Raw genomic sequence first — 18,642 nt, 5'->3', positions numbered from 1 at the left:
TTTAAGGCTATTGGTAACAAAGGGAGAGAAACTGTTCAGGTCAGTTTTACGATACCTGTGAAACATGGCTCGGCCGAGTTTAATTCTTTGGATTGCTGCATGAAGCTCCTGGTCTTTCTGTTTCTGTTTTCCACCCTGAAATTAAGACCTGGCCAGTGTACAAATTAAAGCAGCAAAATCATGTGAGCGGGTGAAGAAGCCAGGCATGTCTGGATATGAAATGCTTTGAATGTTGCTGAGCCACTGCCAGTCAATGGGCAACACTGAGCTGGATAAACCATTTGTTTGACTGATTAAGAAAACTTCCTACATTCATGTAATACAGTTGGTCCCTTGGTTCTCAAACTTAATCCGTTCCGGAAGTCTGTTCCAAAACCAGTGTTCCAAAACCAAGGTGTGCTTTCCCATACAAAGTGATGCAAAACGGATTAATCCGTTCCAGACTTTTAAAAACAACCCCTAAAACAGCCATTTAACATGAATCATAGAATCATAGAGTTGGAAGAGACCACAAGGGCCATCCAGTCCAAGCAGGAAACACCATCAAAGCATTCTTGACATATGGCTGTCAAGCCTCTGCTTAAAGACCTCCAAAGAAGGAGACCACCACACTCCTTGGGAGCAAATTCCACTGCTGAACAGCTCTTACTGTCAGGAAGTTCTTCCTAATGTTTAGGTGGAATCTTCTTTCTTGTAGTTTGAATCCATTGCTCCGTGTCCGCTTCTCTGGAACAGCAGAAAACACTCTTTCTCCCTCTTCTATATGACATCCTTTTATATATTGGAACATGGCTATCATATCACCCCTTAACCTTCTCTTCTCCAGGCTAAACATACCCAGCTCCCTAAGCCGTTCCTCATAATGAATTTTACTCTCTAACGAGACCATTGATCCATGAAATGAAAGCAATAATCAATGTACTGTACTATAAAAGAAAGAAAACAATATCGTAGATGATAAAAATAGAAATTAATTTTTTTCTTACCTGCACTGATGGTAGTCATTTTTAGGATGGGGGGCTTTTATCCATTTCCGCAGCCACACAATCAACCAGTCAGTAGCTGTAACTGGGTTCCACACAGTCACAAAAACAAATTAACCGAAAAAGCCTCAAAAACAAAAAACGCAAAATAAATAGCCCAAACAAAAGTGCCAAACTTAATCTGTTCCGGAAGTCGGTTTGACTTACGAAATGTTCGAAAAACAAGTCGCAGCTTCTTATTGGTGCAAGCGCCCCGGAAACAATAGCCGACAGCCGCATTGAATGTTCGGCTTCCGAAAAATGTTGAGAATCCAGAACACTTTCTTCTGGGTTTTCGGCGTTTTGGAACCAAGGCGTTTGAGAACGAAGGTTCCACTGTACAAGGGTGAGCAAACTTATTTCTTCTGAGGACTACGTTGAAGAAATGTGTCGGGAATCACGTGTTGACAATGGGCAGATTAATTCATCCAAAACGAATACCCTTTTCATCATAGCCATTTGCATAATAGAATCCCCCATCCTGGTCAGATCTTCTCAGACGCAAGCCCCACTGGGTTTGATAGGGATGCTGTCAAATGGATCTCCATGATTTTTTTTTTTAGTATGACAAACCAATGCATTTGCTGTTCTGGAAGCAAATGAGAATAATTCCTGCCTGACTTTACTGCAAGACATGTGTGAACACAAACCAGAAACCTACCAGTTTGTTCGCAAACAGTTTTAAGGGGGCAAAACCCAACTGAGCTATCCAGGGTCATGTTTAAGTATATATTCTTGTTTTATTTGGCCCCTATCTATAGGGTGGGATAGTACAGAAACTCAAATCTGCTTTCCCCCTACCCCGTCCTTAGCTCTGTCTTTACCTACCATCTTTTTGCTCCCTTTTCTTGCTCATCTCAGACCTGGCAGTTTGATCTTTCTGTTTCCTTGCCATTTGGCTCTTTCCTACAGACAGGAAACCGGGCTTTTCAGTCTTCTGGCTAGTGAACATCTTATGTAACCTGTTAAGACTATGATTTCTGCAAAATCTGTTCCTTGCATATGTACAGACACACCAGAAATGCTGTGAGATTTTCTTCTATGCCTAGCCCAGTACTTTCCAAACAATCTATGTACCGTGGGAAAACTGCTACTGGGCAGCAAGTAATCAATACTTTGGTAGCCTAAAGCAGTGTTTCTCAACCAGTGTGCCTCCAGATGTTTTGGGACTACAACTCCCATCATCCCTAGCTAGCAAGACCAGTGGTCAGGAATGATGGAAGTTGTAGTCCCAAAACATCTGGAGGCACACTGGTTGAGAAACACTGGCCTAAAGCACCTATCTATCCACAGGAGAAGCTGAGTTCTGGGCCCTGGCCTTTTCATCCTCTGCTGAGTCTTCTGCATCTTCGGAGAAGGTCACATGTTGTATCTCTGTATGAATCACTGCTCTGAGCTTCCAGTCAGGTGACACGCTGAGGACGGCAACTTACGCAGAAATGCAGGGATAGGGTTCTCCTCTGGGGGCGTATGTGCCTGTAGTAATGTGTCTCTAATCTTCATTCAGAAAAAACCAAGACACACTTTAATAGTACGGTTATCTTGATTTTGTTTGGTTTTTTTCCATTTGAAAAGCTTTCCATTAATAGTAGACTGTAGAAGGAAAATGGGGCTGCATTGGAGAAACAGGTTGTTCACAGCAGAACAAATGTAACTGCTTGGTTGGAGGAAAACGTGAGCAGCTTAGAGGCAAACGTAACAAATGTCAGGTCTGGTGCCGGAGCAGGAAGTAGGGCTGGGCTATCATCGGCTAAACATCACGATATACTGATGTACAGTGGAAGCTTGATTCTTGAACGGCTTAGTTAACGAACGAATCGATTCCCAAACGCCGAAAACCCGGAAGTAAGTGTTCTGGTTTCCTAACGTTTTTCGGAAGCCGAATGTCCGATGCGGTTGTCGGCTATTGTTTCTGGGGCTCCTGCACCAATCGGAAGCTGCGCCTTGGTTTTCGAACATTTCAGGAGTCGGAGGGACTCCCGGAACGGATTAAGTTCGAGAACCAAGGTACCACTGTATACTGATATATCACAATGTCTGAAATCAGGAGGGAGCTATGTGGAGGCATTGGCTGGCTTCACAGTTTTCCCCACAATCTGATTTTTGCCTCGGACATACACACAAACACACACACCATGATTTGTGATGTATTATTGCCAGGTCAGAAATGATGAAACCGATATCACAATATGCACTTGAAACTGGTTTTGGGTGATATATTGCCCAGCCCTAAAAGGAGTCAGTCTCTCTGTTCTTCTGTGTCTCGCAGGTCAGACTATCCATAGCTGTCTTAGTATTTCATAGTAACTGTAGCCCTTCGATTTTGAGATATTACTTGGACTACTCTGTAAACCAGATTTTAATTTCCATGTTATAAAATGGTCCAATTGTAATGCTACCGGTAGAGTTTTCATATTGGAATATTTGATAAATGGAATGGCTCATCAGAGATGTACTAATGCATATAAATGTCTGAGGTATACAGATACTAGTCATTTTTCGCAGCTAACAGTGAATTTAAAAAAAAAAAAATCCTTCAGTAGCACCTTAAAGACCAACTAAGTTAGTTGGTCTTTAAGGTGCTACTGAAGGAATTTTTTTATTTTGCTTCGACTCGGACCAACACGGCTACCTACCTGTAAGTGAATTTAAAGTTAACTTCCCACTTTTTCCTAGTTTTTGGTTATGACCTCTTTTTAAAAAAGGGGGGGGTCAATGTTCTTTGCTATATAACTGTTAAAGCTAAAAGGACCACTGACCACTAGGTCCAGTCGTGACTGACTCTGGGGTTGTGGCGCTCATCTCGCTTTATTGGCCGAGGGAGCCGGTGTACAGCTTCCAGGTCATGTGGCCAGCATGACTAAGCCGCTTCTGGCGAACCAGAGCACCACACGGAAACGCTGTTTACCTTCCCGCTGTAGTGGTACCTATTTATCTACTTGCACTTTGACGTGTTTTCGAACTGCTAGGTTGGCAGGAGCTGGGACCGAGCAACGGGAGCTCATCCCATCACAGGGATTCGAACCGCCGACCTTCTGATCGGCAAGCCCTGGCCCTAGGTTCTGTGGTTTAACCCACAGTGCCACCTGCATCCCTTTATAACTGTTACGGACTCAAAAATGACAAACGTCTCTACTGTTGAAGGCATTTTAATTATTCTGTACCTAAATATTATTCTTGAAAATAAATAAAAATATCCAAAATGGGGAGAGGGACATGTTAATGTTCCCTGCACAGCTGCTTTTAAGACATCTATATCTCTTATTGTAGAATGTCGTTCTTACTTCCCTTCCAATGATTCATGTTTCAGTTTTGAATTCACCAGCGTATCTTCTGCGTATTGAAGATATCTTTGCTGTTAAACAGAGTGTTTATCATGGAAACGGTCAAAAGCATATGATGTGGATGACTTTCCCCCCATCTGGAGGTTGATAAGGCTCCTCTGACAGACAGAAGATAATGGTGTCAGAATGATTTTCAATTGCGTCTTGATGTTACTTCCATAAAGAAGAAAACACTGTAACTTTTCTGCATTCCTATGTCTTTTACGTTGTAGGTTTCAGAGTTGTGGGTTGGGTTTTTTTGGCATGTCATGTTCTAGTACTCCTCTTCAGTTTTAGAAACTCAGATATATAAGCTAGGTTTGAAATGGCTCCTTAAACCATGGTTACAGTTGCCAAAATGGAACGTCTAGTTGCCATTTTGGCGCAAGAACGCCCCAGTGTCTTAATTTTGAAATGATGGACCGACTTTGATTGATTCTCAGTTAGGCATCCGGCTAGTTCAGAGGACAACCTTGAGCTAGGTTAAGAGCTTTGAGAACTTGAAGAAAAGTCACTTGATTCAGGGACAGCCCACATATATATTGGCCTAATCCAGCTTCTTTTTTGTAAAGGTGACACAGACCATTCATAGCGATAATATTCTCCACAACTTTGAGCAGGGCATCAGGGTGGGGTAAGTGACGACAAGCGACAACAATTCACTATAACGTTGTTCTCAGCTCCTGCTCAGGCCGCACAGAAAAAGCGTTTTGGTTCCTGAAATTCATTTTGATTGTGCAGATAAAACATAACAGATGGAATTATACAGGGTGGGGTATTAAGTGTGTGAAAACAGTCAAGATCCAAGGGTTCCCAGGCAGGCACCTCCAGATGGCGGAGATGTCAGGCACTATCCTGGCATCCAGGCATCTTCTCTTGGTCGCAGTGGCTGACAGATAGGTGCAAAATGCGCCTGGCTAATTTCGAACACTGCTCATCTTTCTTCACAAGTATATCAAGTTTGATAACTTTACATGGGAACAATAGTGTTTGCACACTCCTACTTGCAAACAGCAAATGGTTTGCTCAACATAACATCGTTTTGAAACACACTAGTAATAGCGAGGGTAGGAAAGGCTTGGCATTGTGCAATAGATTTCTTTGGCCGTGGTTGTGAACAGCCCAGAAAAATGGGAAAGGCTTGCTGCAAACCATTGGTGTTTTCTGTGCAGGAGTCTAATATGCAGAAATGTGCCTAGTAACTTGTAAGTTTTCCTCCTCCTGGCTTGGCAATAGAATGTGTAATAGAAAAATAACCACCCATGTGGTTTAAATGTACTCCCTGGTTTGATGGCGTACTATTGCTAGATGGGGGAAATGGCCCAAATAGGTTTTGACTTTGGAGGTTAGCTTTAGCTGACTATATCAGCTACTGTATACCAATTTTCGGAAAACATTTTAATTTGAAAGCTGGCTAATATATCAAATGGAAACTGGTTTTTAGGACTGCTTGGGCAATATGGGGATGTGGATTCTGAGTCCTGGAAGCTGCATACAGCTCCCGTGGCCACGTATATTGTGGCATGATGCGAGGCAGACATGGTAGAGAGATGAATGCTTGCTGGCATTTTTCTTTGCACTAGTTTTTCCCCCTTTTCCTTTTTTTGCTTTGCTTGAAGATTTTGATGTGATGATTCAGTGGAAACCAACCTGACTCACGTTAAAACATTTCATAAACATGAGACTATCATCAAGTAAAAATGAAACTGGTTCCCATAACTGCCATTTATGGATGGGGGGGGGGGAGTAAATTTGGGGTGTGTGGTTCAAAGAACTTGAAAAATACATTTTTACATTCAGGAATTCTCACTATGGACACAAGCAGGTTTGATTTCCATTCTCCCATCCAGCTTTACTCCTTACGGTCTTGCACCCAAATTCCAAAGGTCTAAGTAATTTTTATTCTCCTTGAATTTTGTGAGATTATAAATCTATTAATAAGTGTGGGTGGGTGCACCCTTGACGTGCAAATGTTTTGATTGACTTAGAAACCATTCATACTGTCTACTCAGAAGTAAGTCCCACTGTATTAAATGGGTCTTACACTCAGGCAAGCAGCCATGGAACTTCAGCCTCAGCTTCAAAAATGTGGTATACAGTATTGGCTTACAGAAATGTAAAAAAATGGATCGGGTGTTTTGAATTGTTGTGCTTCACTTTTGTAAACTACCCTGAGTTGTTGCTTTTAACTGAAGAGTACTAGAGATGTATACTAAATAATAGTAAGTTCTGTAGACCTTGTTTTGAGGGTTTGTTTTTTTTCTAGGACAGGAAAAACATTTTAGAAAGAATGTGTCACTCTGCAGTGTAGCAGTTTTTGTGGCCCTTGGCATCCCTAGCCTGCTTTTTGCCTGCAATAGTTGCACAGTGACATTCCAAACTTACTAATTTGTCACCCTATGATCTTAAATAGTTGAGTGGTTTAAAACAGGCACCCCCAAACTCGGCCCTCCAGATGTTTTTTGGCCTACAACTCCCATGATCCCTAGCTAGCAGGACCAGTGGTCAGGGATGATGGGAATTGTAGTCTCTCAAAACATCTGGAGGGCCGAAGTTGAGGAAGCCTGGTTTAAAACAATTTAAAGGCCCATATAAAACTCCCAGAATAAAAAACTGGCAGTTGGGGGGGACCCAAAGTTGTTGAGCTTTTTTAGGGGGGTCAGCTGAATTGCTTTTGCTATTTTTAGGGAGGTCAGGCCATAAATCGCTCAACGAATAATAAACTGGGCAGCGATAACTCCATATTATGTTTTTGCATTAGTGCGCAAATGAAGGACAGAGCTTTCATCCGGGGATCAACCTGTCGTCGATCGCAGTTTCAAACTGCTAGGTTGGCAGGAGCAGGGACCGAGCAACGGGAGCTCACCCCGTCGCGGGGATTTGAACCGCTGACCTTCTGATCGGCAAGCCCTAGGCTCAGTTATTTAGACCACAGCGCCACCCGCATCCTTGGTTACTACAAACATCTGGTTAAATGCCATTGGGGAAAACCGAACAGTTAACACTGCATCTCTCAAATTGGCAGAAACTGTCAATTATAGATGACATATTTAGCCATTTTTCTTCAGTAATTAAAACCCAAGGTCCCTTTCCTGGAGGGCCCTATAATTTGTGGTTGTTTTTACCAAATCTGTGTATTAGGGCATAAAACCTCACTAACAATGCTTTAAGTTTCCCTTTTTTCCAATTTCTGCTGCATTGTTCATTTCCTAAGGATGCATTTTTCCACCCAGGAAGTATTGTATTTGTAAATATTGGAACTGCAGGGAAGGATAATTCTGTCTCAGGAGTCTCCTCTTTGTTGCCCTTCGCTAATGGAACGTTTTGGTTTCAATAGAGGTTAGATCACTTAATGAAAAAGCCGGGAAGGAACTTATTTTTTTAAAATGCTGACTTATAAAGTCTTAGTGCCAAGATTTTCTGCTGAAACCTGTCTTACGAGTCAGTGGGGTTTGCGTACAGCACAGTCTATGGAAAAGATGAATTAAAAACAAAAAAACCTGATTTCATCACACCTTAAATTTAAGAAGTGATAATTCACCTCTGTCAAGTTTGCAAGTAAAAAGTAAATGCTAATGAAAATTGTCGTTTTTGTTAGGATGTTTACCAGCTGTTCCAATGAATATTCAGCGCAGTCACTTTCCCCATTTCCTAGGAATAATATTGCCCTTTCCTTCAATTTCCGCCTGACACCGTGGAATCAGATACGTTCCATTTGACAGCTGTGAAAGTCATTGTTAGCTGTGAAGGCCGGTGTTATGAACATTTAGCAAGTAGTGAAATAGGATACTGCTGGTGTAAGCTGGAATTAATTTTTAAAATAAAGCATATATTGTGTTACTGTGGCCTTTCCCACGGCTCCTCTGTATTGAAGGAATATTTTGTTTGTTTGTTATTTATGTGTTTTCCTGATAACGTCCTCTAAAATAAACATTTTGGTGAATTAGTCCACTTATGTTAATAACTATTACTGTTACCTTTGTTCTAGTTACAGGTAGGTAGCCGTGTTGGTCTGAGTCGAAGCAAAATAAAAAAATTCCTTCAGTAGCACCTTAAAGACCAACTAAGTTTATATTTTGGTATGAGCTTTCGTGTGCATGCACACTTTTTCAGATACTGAAGTATCTTCTTCAGATACTTCAGTATCTGAAGAAGTGTGCATGCACACGAAAGCTCATACCAAAATATAAACTTAGTTGGTCTTTAAGGTGCTACTGAAGGAATTTTTTTATTTTGTTACCTTTGTTGTTATTGTAACTTCCTGCCTGTGCTCTACTGTGAGACTATGCCGATATAGTCGTACCTCGGCTTCTGAACGTTTTGGTTCCTGAACGATCAAAAACCAGAAGTGATTGTTCCGGTTTTCGAACGTTCTTTGGGAAGCCGAACGTCCGACGGTGCTTCCGTGACTTCCGATTGGCTGCAGGGTGAGCTCCCGTTGCTTTGTCTCAGCTTCTGTGCGGCGGCAGCGGGAGGCCCCATTAGCTAAAGTGGTATCTCAGGTTAAGAACAGTTTCAGGTTAAGAACGGACCTCCGGAACAAATTAAGTTCTTAACCCGAGGTACAGTCATACCTCCGTTTAAGTACGCCTCGGTTTGAGTATTTTCAGTTTAAGTACTCCGCGGACCCATCTGGAACGGATTAATCCACTTTCCATTACTTTCAATGGGAAAGTTCGCTTCAGGTTACGTACGCTTCAGGTTAAGTACAGACTTCCGGAACCAATTGTGTTTGTAAACCGAGGTACCACTGTATCTGTAAATATTGCAACCGCAGTTGCATAGATCTTCCTTATCTGTGTTCCCTGTTCACTGAGATGTTTGTTTGTGTGTATGTGTGTGTAAATAAAAATACCATACACACACGCATACACACACACACACACACACACACACACACACACACACACAGTTACACGTAGAGGAGTCAACCAGGGAGCATCCCATAGAAGGCCTGGGCTGTGGCTTGGTGTGAAAGAAGAATGATGTCTTTTCTATCAAGAATTTTGGAGCATTGACTGCTAAGAGAGATCTTTCCTGTTAAACAGGACCGGACTTGCCCCCTGCTGCCGCCCAAATAACCTTTGGTATGTCTGTTGAGGCCGCCTGAGCAGAAGTAGAAAGACCTGAATGGGTGCCATTTCACGTCTTCAGAAGAAAAGGGTGCTAAAAATAAGGCGGGGAAATGTTTTAATTATCTCTTGCTGGATGTTGGCGCGATGCTTGCTCGGTTCATTCTACCAGTGCTTTGAACCTACTGGAGTTTTTGATGAATAAATTCAACCTACTGGAGTTTTTGATGAATAAATTGAGAGAAGAGTCGCTGCTTTTGATGTCACAAAACTTGACAGTCAAATGTATGTTTGAATGTGGGAGGGAATCTTCAGTTTTATAACCTGCTGGGTCTTTGGTGTCCTCTGGTTGTAGTGTTTTGAAAGAGAGCAATAAGCCAGTGACAACCCAGTCTATAGATCTGGAATACACAGGTGGCGCTGTGGTCTAAACCATTGAGCCTCTTGGGCTTGCCAATCGGCAGGTCGGCGGTTTGAATCCCCACGATGGGGTGAGCTCCCGTTGCTCTGTCCCAGCTCCTGCCCACCTAGCAGTTCAAAAGCACACCAGTGCAAGTAGATAAATAGGTACCGCTTCGGCGGGAAGGTAAACAGCCTTTCCGTGCGCTCTGGTTTCTGCCACGGTGTCCCGTTGCGCCAGAAGCGGTTTAGTCCTGCTGGCCACATGACCCGGAAAGCTGTCTGTGGACAAACAGCCTGAAAGCGAGATGAGTGCTGCAACCCCATAGCTGCCTTTGACTGGACTTAACCATCCAGGGGTCCTTTACCTTTACATTACCGGTACCTATAGATCAGGGCTTTCCTAGAACAGAGGCTGCTTGCATTAACCGTTCCTTTATTTGATGCTTGCTCTTCTAAATCACTGTTCGGATGCGTTCCTAGTTGTATTATCAGTCATAGATTTGGACAAGAACTACATGAGAGCCTCTAGCACCAATCTGATAACTTGCAGCATTACAGGGGGTTTTGAGATTAGAGGTGGAGATAACGAAGAAGAGCAGCAGAGGGAATGGTAGATTTTAGGGAAGACTTATTTCTGAGAGTTTCAGGTGACTCTTTTCTGTGGTTAAATCTATGAGGAATAGAATAATTCCAGATTCATTCATGTTTAAAAGTTGACCGTAGCCTCTATGCAGCATAGCAGTTTGGGGCGGTGGTGGTGGTTGGGCAGGGAATTAATACTTCTGGTTTCAGGGCAGAAGAACAAATTACATAAATTATTGTGAATATTTTTAATGTGGTTTTAAAACAACAACAAGCAGCATAGCTGCTGCAATTTAAAGGGTTAGAAGGCACACAAAAGGTTACTTTCCACACACACACACACACACACACACACACACACACACACACACACACACAATTTCTTTTTACAATTTAGAATATTCATTTAAACAACTTTAAAATATCAGTGACTTCCCTTCTTCTCTTTCCATGGTTCATTTTGCATAGCATAAATCCCCACATATTTGATATTTTTTTCTTTTTTAAAAAGGTTTTTATTGAAGTACGAGAATTTTTACATGCATTATATTCTCTCCTTCCAATTTTTAATTTCCCATACCATTTTTCCTTTCCCTTCCCACCCCTCCCCCACCCATAATCCATTGGAAGGGTTCAAACAGTTGTCCTCAGCCACGGGCACAATGTCTTGAATTTCCACTGGATGTCTTCTGGTCCAGTAGTTGTTATCCATTGAAGATAGGGGTTCCATGTGGTCCTTATAATAGTAGACTTGGCCCTCCATGTTATTTCCTGTGACGTTACTGCCACGATGTCTGACTGAATAAATTCAAACAAATACTTAGTCCAGACCTCTACTGTCCATTTTTCTCTATCTTTCCAACCTAAAGCTACTGTTGCCTTTCCTGCTAATATCATTGCTTTGAAGGTGTGCTGGTCACCTTTCTCTATGGCCGTATTTCCTAGTATACCCATTGTCATAAGATTGAAGTCTATAGGTAACTTCACTTTAAAAACTTCATTAATAACCTTAAGGATTTTATTCCAAAATCCCCCTACCTCTGGGCATTCCCAGTACATATGGGAGAACCATCCCTTGGCTTGTTCACAGTGCCAGCAGTTAGGGTTCAATCCTGGTATCATATTAGCTAGCTGGGCCGGAGTTCTATACCATTTTAGAAAGAATTTTAGTTCGAGCTTTTTTATATAAACTAAACCATTCACTATTCCATTATTACTTCCACCAAAACTTATTTACACCGTTGGATTTATCTTAATGCTGCCAACGTTTTCAAGTGTACACGATTTCCCCCCATATATTCAATAAACATTTTCCGATCTTTAAACGAATGTTCTGCTTGTTCTCTTATTCTGTAAGTTAGATCCACAAGCTGCGCATATTCCATCAGTTTTAAGTTGCCATTCTTCTTTGGTTGGGACCTCGCTCGTTTTCCATTTTGGGGCTAACAAAACACGGGCTGCCATCGGGCATACATATATAACCTTTTTTGACAACAGAGGAAAGGGTTAAGAAACCTCAGGTGTCAGCGGTGCAAAAGGTTTCTTAACCCTTTCCTGTGTTGTTCAACCCCCAAGCAAATATTTTCCTGCAATCTCTGAGAACCCCTGCCGGAGGAGCAGATACCGGTAATTCTGAGCTAAATGGACCAATGATCTGAATTTGTGTAACTCAGCTTAATGTATAAGTTCAGGTTGATTCTGCTCTCCCCCCCCCACCTTTTTTGTTTTGCTGAGCAAAAGAGATGAGAATGCATGCTTTTAGAATATGGATTTTTTTTGGGCCGGGGGTTGGGGAATAAAATTAAAAGAGACAGAATTCCCGGACCCTTGCTGACAGGACAGGGGTCAGCAAACTTTTTCAGCAGATTCCCAGACCGTCCGCGGGCTGGATTTAGAAGGCGATTGGGCTGGATCCGGCCCCCAGGCCTTAGTTTGCCTACCCATGCTCTAGGTCAGGTATCCCCAAACTGCAGCCCTCCAGATGTTTTGGCCTACAACTCCCATGATCCCTAGCTAACAGGACCAGTGGTTGGGGAAGATGGGAATTGTAGTCCAAAACATCTGGAGGGCCGAAGTTTGGGGATGCCTGCTCTAGGTTCTTTTGGGATGGTAAACATGCCTTAAGGGTTGATTCATGTAATAAAGGAGATATTCTCTTACCTATGCAGATAGAAGAGACCTACCATCTTCATTCAGAATCATGTCTGCCTGGAATAATTATTACATTTTTTTGTTTTTGTTTTTTATTTATTTTAAAAAAGATGGATCTTAACCTGATTTTCATTCCTCTTCTGCAGGAATTCTCCCAGCACAATTATGATAGAGGATAAAGGCCCAAGGGTGGTGGACTATTTCGTAGTGGCCGGACTCACAGATACGTCGACGCTTCTGGACCAAGAAGTAAATCGCTCTGAAACAAAGTCAGTTGGCCCCAAAGCTCCCATCACAGATCTTGCTATCATCATCAAGTCAGCGGGAGAAACCGTTCCCGAGGGATACACTTGTGTCGAAGCAACCCCCACAGCCCTTCAGGCCAACCTGAACTATGGGAGTCTTAAAAGCCCGGAGCTCTTTCTGTGCTACAAGAGAAGCAGGGACAAGCCGCCTCTTACGGACATCGGGTGAGCAGTGTTGTGGCGAAAACGGAAAAGGACCTGTTAGTTGTTGAGCTATATCAGTTTGGGAGATAAGATTGTGGTTTTGCTGATACACACACACACACACACACACACACACACACACGACCTTCAGGATTGGAACTCCTGACAGTCTATCCTATCCAAAACTGTAGGTGTTTGATAGAATGCAGGTACAGTCATACCTTGGATCCCGGATGCCTTGGTACTCAGACGTTTTGGCTCCTGAACGCCACCGGAAGTGAGTGTTCCGGTTTGCAAACGTTCCTTGGAACCCGAACGTCCAGTGGGGCTTCTGCGGCTTCCGATTGGCTGCAGGCAGCCAATCAGAAGCTGTGCTTTGGTGATGATGTGTGTTAGGTCATGATGTGTGCTAGGGCTGGGCGATATATCCAAATCCCGCTGTGAATATCAGTTTCATCATTTTTTTACCTGGCAATATATAGCAAATCATGATGTGGTTTTTGCATAAAAAACGTGCGCGTGTACACACACACACACACACACACACAAAATGTGGGGGAAACTGTGAAGCCACCTCTCAATTCTTGCAGCCCCCATTAACTCTGCCGGCTTAGTTCTCCCCTGCCTCATGCAGGGGCAGCGAATCACAAAAGCAGGTGCAGGCAAAATTATGATGCTTAGCCAGTGATCTATCACTATATTGAAAGCCAGATATCGCCCATCTCACTAGTTTCCACCATGCTCTTCACAAAACCGTCTTCATGAAAAAGCAGCAGTCAGTGGGAATTCTTTTGGTATTCCTTGTTTTGAGAATCATTATTTATGCTTGAAAGGGATCCTGTTGAGAAGGGTAAAGGTAAAGGGGCCCCTGACCATCAGGTCCAGTCGTGTCCAACTCTGGGGTTGTGGCGCTCCTCTCACTCTATAGGCCGAGGGAGCCGGCGTTTGTCCGCAGACAGCTTCCGGGTCATGTGGCCAGCATGACAAAGCTGCTTCTGGCAAACCAGCGCAGCGCACGGAAACGCTGTTTACCTTCCCGCCAGAGCAGTCCCTATTTATCTACTTGCACTTTGATGTGCTTTCGAACTGCTAGGTGGGCAGGATCTGGGACCGAACAACAGGAGCTCACCCCGTTCCAGGGATTTGAACCGCCAACCTTCTGATCAGCAAGCCCTAGACTCTGTGGTTTAACCCACAGCGCCACCTGGGTCCTGTTGAGAAGGGTATATAATTCTATAATAGTGTACTGGCAAATAATTCAGTACTATGTGTGTGAAACGTTCCTGTGTCCGTTATTCCTCCCTGCTTGCAGAGTTTTATACGAAGGGAAGGAACGCTTGATCCCGGGCTGTGAGGTGATCCAGGCTACTCCCTACGGCCGTTGCGCTAATGTCAACAACAGTTCGGCTTCTTCCCAGCGAATCTTCATCACCTTTCGGAGGGCTCCTCCAGTGCGACCCCAAAACTCCTTGGCCGTTACCGACATCTGTGTCATTGTAACCAGCAAAGGAGAAACCCCGCCTCATACGTTCTGCAAAGTCGATAAGAATTTAAATTGTGGCATGGTGAGATTGATACGTTGTTGTCTGAAACTTTGGCTTTGTAATGGGTTGATGGGGCAGAAATGCTTTTGGGGCTTGTTGCTTCTGCTAAAAATGTTAATAATAATAATAATAATAATAATAATAATAATAATAATAATAATGTATTTATTGCACTCTTACCTAGTGCACTTAACTCTGAGTACAGTTTGTGTCTCTTCATTTTCCACAGCTCTGTATTTCTTCGTTCTTCCACTTCTGCTGCCAGAATCCATATCTATGAGATAGCCAACTACTCTCTCTCTCTCTCTTTAAAGAACAGGGTGGGGAGGGGACAGTTGAACTTTGGAAGACTGCTGGTGTTATAATGATAAAAAGTAGCTTTTACTTTTGTCATGAATAACAGCCGAGCTATTTAAGTGGAAGTGGAAGAAGTTGATATTACTGTTGGTTTTCTTCGTTTGTGAGTTATATATATTGCTGTGTTTCTGGTGATATACATGAAAGTGAAATGCCTTTTCAAAGTAGTTTTTCAGATAACATTACCGAAGTGTAGGCACAGGGTCAGTAAAATGCAGTTTAGAACATATTGGTGTGGGGTTGAACTTTAGCACTTGTCTGAGTCCCTGAAACTGTGCCATACAAGACAGAGCAGAACTATTCTTTCCTTCCCTTTTTACCACAAGTAAACAGATCAGGAGTGAAGTAGGAGGAGATAAAACACTGCTGAGATACTTTATGTGTGTATTTTCATAAGTGGAGGTGGTTCTCAATAGGGTACCGTATATTCAGGCATATAAGACGACTAGGCGTATAAGACAACCCCCAATTTTTCCAGTTATAATATAGAGTTTGGGATATACTCGCCGTATAAGAAATACGACCCGGCATATAAGACGACCCCTGACTTTTGAGAAGATTTTCCTGGGTTAAAAAGTAGTCTTATACGGAGGAATATACAGTAAATTGAATGTATTGAATAGCATAGGCGAAATATGCAACATTTAAAGGTGAATATGGGACGCGGGTGGTGCTGTGGCTTAAACCACAGAGCCTAGGGCTTGCCGATCAGAAGGTTGGTGGTTCGAATCCCCGTGACGGGGTGAATTCCCGTTGTTCGGTCCCAGCTCCTGTCAACCTAGCAGTTCGAAAGCATGTCAAAGTGCAAGTAGATAAATAGGTACAGTACTGCTCCAGTGGGAAGGTAAATGGCTTTTCCATGCGCTGCTCTGGTTCGCCAGAAGCGGCTTAGTCATGCTGGCCACATGACCCAGAAGCTGTACGCCGGCTCCCTCGGCCTATAGAGTGAGATGAGCGCTGCAACCCCAGAGTCTGTCATGACTGGACCTAATGGTCAGGGGTCCCTTTACCTTTACCTATGGAAACCATGAAAGGGGAGGACAGGAAAGTCAATTGATAAAAGCAACTTATGGTTTATGTTAACATTTGCAAAGTTTTTTCTTCGTGAAAAATTAATAAGATTTTTTTTTAAAAAATAAAGCCTTTACCACACTGCTGTGGATCCAATTAGTTTATACTTCTTAATTTTAATTTCTTTTACCTTGTCAAATTGGTCCAAATTTCTTTTATTTTTGGAGAAGTCGCTGCTTCAATGCCAGCTCTTGAGGCAGTTTGCTGTGGGTCTCGATCTTATGTCTGCTCTTGATTTCGGAGCTCCCACTATAATAATAATAATAATAATAATAATAATAATAATAATAAATTATTATTATTTATCCCTGCCCATCTAGCTGGGTTTTCCCCAGCCACTCTGGGCGGCTTCCAACAAAATATTAAAATACAATGGTCTGTTAAACATTAAAAGCTTCCCTAAACAGGGCTGCCTTCAGATGTCTCCTAAAAGTCTGGTAGATGTTTTTCTCTTTGACGTCTGGTGAGAGGGCGTTCCACAGGGTGAGTGCCACTGCCGAGAAGGCCCTCTGCCTGGTTCCCTGTAACTTGGCTTCTCGCAGTGAGGGAACCGCCAGAAGGCCCTCGGCGTTGGACCTCAGTGTCCGGGCAGAACGATGGAGGTGGAGACGCTCCCATGGCTCCTTCCAGAACCCAAACTTTTTCTTTCGGGCTGTTTGGAGAAGGTGCTCTGTCCGTGCTCCCTTCCTGCCCCTCACAGCAATCGGGCCCCTCAGGACAAGCGGTCGCCGCCGCCCGCCATAACCTGCAGCCAACCCGGAAGTCCTAAAAAGAAAAAGAGGAGATGGTCCTCAGTGTAGAAAGTGCTAGCAGAGTCAAGGCAGCCCCGTTTAGGGACGTTTTTAATGACTGATGTTTTAATGTATTTTAAATCTTTTGTTGGAAGCCGCCCAGAGTGGCTGGGGAAACCCAGCCAGATGGGTAGGGTATAAATATTTATTTATTTAACCTGTCCTGGTAGGTTGGTGTTTTTTTTTCCTATGGTCTTACCCAGGCATCCCCAAACTTCAGCCCTCCAGATGTTTTGGACTACAATTCCCATCATCCCTGACCACTGGTCCTGTTAGCTAGGGATGATGGGAGTTGTAGGTCAAAACATCTGGAGGGCTGCAGTTTGGGGATGCCTGGTCTTACCTCTAAGGACTGACTACAGCATCAGCTGGTGACTTCAGTAGAGTCTGGCCATATATATGTGGAGGCGTAAACAATTTTGGGGGTATCTGGGCGGGTTTTGAGTTCTCCCGTGACGTTTGGCGCTTACTCTTTCTCCCACACACTGATTTTGGTGATCTAATTTTTGGTGCCTTCGCAGTGGGGTTCCAGTGTTTACCTGTGTTACAAGAAGTCCGTTCCAGCTTCGAACTCCCTTGCCTACAAAGCTGGTAAGTTAGTTGTTTCCATATACTGCAGATAATATTAGCCCTGATTTAAATTTACTTTAAATTACTTTGCCGCTTACTAAATTTGCCGGTTGGGGTTTCTTGATGCCAGAGAGCTCCCACCTTAAACCCACCCTCTTTGTTGAATAAAAATGCTTGATTACACATTGTTTTTTGTATCCTTTCATCCTTTCTCCAATGAACTGTGAAAAAAGAGAAAATAGAAGAAAAAATCCATGCCTTTAGAGAAAACACTTATCCAAATTACAGATAAATTGTTGAGATTCCAAACTGTTACTTGAACCTTTTAAAACACAGTTAAACTCAGAGCAGTGCCCATGGGTTCTCATTGCACCCTGCCCCCTTTTATTCCTTTCATCACCTCGAGTGAAGATTTGAACCTGGGTCTCTCCAGAACACTCTTCGCCCCGCTGGCTTCCATTTCAGCCGAAACAAATTTTGCAGAATCTGCAAAATAAATGAATTAGACATCCAGGCCTTGTTAAGCCAGAAAGGACTATGGATGTAGAAGCTTGGAAGTGTGTTCGCAGTTCCGTGAAGGGGCAGCAGCCAGGAATAACTGGGGAAACGATGTTTATTGCCCCAAGATGTTGATCTTACCCCAAGATTTCCTTACAAAATAAACAACACGAGAAGCAGGATTGGGGTAAGGTGAACGGGCCTGTTGGCATGGAATCATTGGCAGTTTAGCTTTGTGCTAGCAGGTGCAACAGGACTTCTTCCTCCCCCGTCATCCGTTCCAGAGGTCCGGCTAGTGCAAGCATTCTGACTCCTGAAGGCAAATGGACAAGCACAATAGCTTGTTTTTAATGTTCCAGTGTGCCATAGGAAGAGGCACTGATCTTAGAGTTGTTGGGTTTTTTCCCTTTGGGACGTATTTATAACATAACCGTTTTGAATGGCACAAGCAATCGTTGCTCGGAACTTGTATGCAGCCTCCCCTATGGCTTAAAGCCAAATTTTCACTTAGAAGTTAGAAGCAGAAGTTTATGATACATGGCTGCCTAAGTGGTTGTGGGAAAAAAACAAAACCCATCACAGTTTTGAATTTTGTTTTGCAACATGCTTTCCCATCCCGTTATGTGGATTAGTCATGGGTTTCTGCTCCTGATACCATACAGCCCCCTATCCAGGTTTTTCCGTACATTGTGAGTGCAGCCCTTAACTCCCTGATGCTGATCGCTGGTGATTCAGCTTAGGTGGGCTGTAATCTCCAGCTGTTGGTTCTCCTTCCATCAGTAGGCATTGCCAGGCTTCAGATGTTTCAGG

At 43.2% G+C, this 18,642-nt stretch overlaps 1 protein-coding gene across 2 annotated transcripts in view; it reads left to right on the top strand.

Moving 5' to 3' along the window:
• Window positions 1-18,642, top strand: part of DENND4C (DENN domain containing 4C) — an 84,891-nt gene that overhangs the window by 8,245 nt on the left and 58,004 nt on the right. For both annotated transcript variants that reach the window (XM_035097102.2, XM_035097103.2), the window contains 3 exons: window positions 12,699-13,022; window positions 14,314-14,566; window positions 17,286-17,355. In XM_035097102.2, coding sequence (XP_034952993.2) covers window positions 12,718-13,022; window positions 14,314-14,566; window positions 17,286-17,355 — 628 coding nt within the window. In that variant the 5' untranslated portion in view covers window positions 12,699-12,717. Of the gene's footprint in view, window positions 1-12,698; window positions 13,023-14,313; window positions 14,567-17,285; window positions 17,356-18,642 lie in introns of those variants that run through there.

This window comes from Zootoca vivipara, chromosome 16 (assembly GCF_963506605.1).
Source record: "Zootoca vivipara chromosome 16, rZooViv1.1, whole genome shotgun sequence".
In the NCBI taxonomy this organism is placed as follows: Eukaryota; Metazoa; Chordata; class Lepidosauria; order Squamata; family Lacertidae; genus Zootoca; species Zootoca vivipara.
This window is presented reverse-complemented; position numbering and strand designations above follow the sequence as displayed.